Source organism: Echinops telfairi, unplaced genomic scaffold (assembly GCF_000313985.2).
Source record: "Echinops telfairi isolate 266 unplaced genomic scaffold, ASM31398v2 ScPeMD7_28;HRSCAF=97, whole genome shotgun sequence".
Taxonomy (NCBI): Eukaryota; Metazoa; Chordata; class Mammalia; order Afrosoricida; family Tenrecidae; genus Echinops; species Echinops telfairi.
In genome coordinates this window covers 1,207,312-1,209,591 of record NW_022103925.1, presented here as the reverse complement: position 1 = coordinate 1,209,591, position 2,280 = coordinate 1,207,312, and the positions used below count along the sequence as shown (strand labels likewise).

The 2,280-nt window shown below is 62.7% G+C and overlaps 1 protein-coding gene across 1 annotated transcript in view; it reads right to left on the bottom strand.

The window, feature by feature from the left end:
- CPZ (carboxypeptidase Z) overlaps window positions 1-2,280 on the bottom strand; it is a 13,534-nt gene that overhangs the window by 4,761 nt on the left and 6,493 nt on the right. The window contains exons 3-5 of the mRNA XM_004715064.2: window positions 1,924-2,120; window positions 1,264-1,425; window positions 588-746 (exon numbers count right to left, since the gene is read on the bottom strand). Coding sequence (XP_004715121.1) covers window positions 588-746; window positions 1,264-1,425; window positions 1,924-2,120 — 518 coding nt within the window. The remainder of the gene's footprint in view (window positions 1-587; window positions 747-1,263; window positions 1,426-1,923; window positions 2,121-2,280) is intronic.

Sequence of the window (2,280 nt, the reverse complement as noted above, 5' to 3'; positions counted from 1 at the left end):
TGAGTGGGTGAGTGAGTGGATGAAGGAATGAATGAGTGAATGAATGAATGAGGGTGAGTGAGTGGATGAAGGAAGGAATGAGTGAATGAATGAATGAGTGGGTGGGTGAAGGAAGGAAGGAATGAGTAGGTGAGTGAGTGGCTGAAGGAATGAATGAGTGGGTGAGTGAGTGAGTGAAGGAATGAGTGAATGGCAGGCCACACTGCCCCCCTTTCCAGAGGACCAAGCTGCGAGGGGCCCGGGGCTTCGGGCAAGGCTCAGAGCTGGGTGCGGTGAGGGAGCCTGAGCCTGGAGGGGGTGCTGCCCTGCTGGGGACCCAGCGAAGAGCAGCCCATCCCCTCTGGTCCTCTCATCCCACCGGGGAAGTATCCAGCCTACTGCAGCACTGCCCTCTGCTGGTTCCCTCCATGGGATCCCGCCTCCCTTCCTAGCCACTCTCAGGAGGCAGCGAGGACCTGGCTGGGGTCTCGGCTGTGGACACTGGTGACAGGTGGACTTCGAGGGTGTCAGGGGCTCAGAGCTGGGGATGGGGAGGCTTCCAGGGGCGGGGCTCCTGGGAGCTCCAAGAGGGGCCCTGCCCAGCGCACCTTCTCATCGGGTGTCGGGGAGAACATCTTCTCCTCCTCGGGGTGCTTGGAGAAGTCAAAGGGGTAGGATACCACGAGGTCGCCACCATGGAGGCTGGCGGACAGTGCGAAGGGCACGGCCCACAACCACTTCATGATCGCCTTCGTCTCTGGGGCCACCTGGGTGGGGGGCAGGGAGAGGAGGGCGGACGGATCTCAGGCCCCAGATCACAGGCCCCCAGTTCCTTCAAGCCCAACACCACCCATCCTTCTGTCCGGAGCTCTCCTCCCACCCCATGGGGATGCCACCCCCTCCAGGCAGCCTTCCTGGCCTCCATCCAGCTCCGGCACCCCTCTGCTGAGGCCGGGCAGGGAAACTCACAGCAGGTCTCTGGTCAGAAGCCTGCCCACCTGCGTACTCTCTGCACAGACATACTGCCCTGTCGGGGACCGAGCAGGGACACACCAGCAGGCCTCTGGCCCCTTCAGGGGTTCCTAGGAGACACTCAGTGTGCTAGCGAGAGACACAGTTGTCAACAGCGAGGGGTCTCTTATCTCACAGATGGAGGCTGCAGGTTCAGGGGAAGGCTCAGGATGAGGGGACCCCAGGCTCAGAGGGAGGTCCTGGGGGAGGAAGGCCCAGGAGTCCAGGACATGGGGGCGGGCAGCTGCAGGGTGGTGGGAGGACAGCTCCTACCTTACCCCACCAGTAGTGCTGGGGGATGGCCAGGTGGTCAGTGCGTGCGCCTCGCACCCCTGCCAGCCGGTAGTGCTCAGACGTTAGGTCGGGGAAGTTGCGGTTCAGGTCCAGGTTCTGCGCGTTCTGCCTCCCGCTTGTCCACCCATTGTATCCAGCACCCTGACAAACATAGCACCCTGGCATGCTCAGGGCCCCCCACTCTGGCTCCCCCAGGGGAAGGCGGAGGCCTGATGGGGACCGAGCTGGGCCCAAGGGGGTCTCTACAGCAGAATGAACATTGCTGGGGAGCAGGGCTGGAGCTGCCCTTGACCCCTCCTCCATCACTCTGCTCCTCCCTCCTCCTGCTCCCCCACTGGCTGCTCCCTTTACCTGGATTACCTGTCTGCTCACCTCACTTCTCCCTGCAGGCAGCACCTGCTCTCTCATGCAACCCCCACTCCTCCCGGCCCCCTTTCATCCTTGTTTCTCTCTGCAGCACCAAAGGCCTATAAGGACACCACAGTACTGCCCACCCACCCCCACCCCTTGGAAGTCAGGCCCTCCAGGAGCCTGATGCCCGTAGGCAGAATCCTGGCACCATGGCCCAAGGTAGGCTCACAATCCCGCTTGGTGACAACAGCATGCACTGGCCGCAGGGCCCAGGTGGTGCCCGCTCACCTCAGCAGCTGCCACTTCGTAGCCGTCTGGGTTCATGGAGGGCAGCAGGTGGATGCGAGTGGTGTTGAGCAGGCGCTGGACGCGGAGGTTGCCCTGCAGGTATTCGGAGCACAGGTACTGGGCCAGGTAGATGAGCATCTCGCGGCCGGCCACCTCGTTGCCGTGAATGTTGCCAATGAGCTTCACTTCGGGCTCCACTGGGAGAGACATGGGCATGGACGGGTGGTGGGCTCACAGTCCAGGAACCCTGGACCGATGGGCCCTTGCAGTTGGGGTGGCGCTGGTGAGGGGCTGGGCCATGGCTCAAGCAGCCCTGGGTCATGAGGTCTCACCACTTGCGTTGAGTTGCTGCTCTGT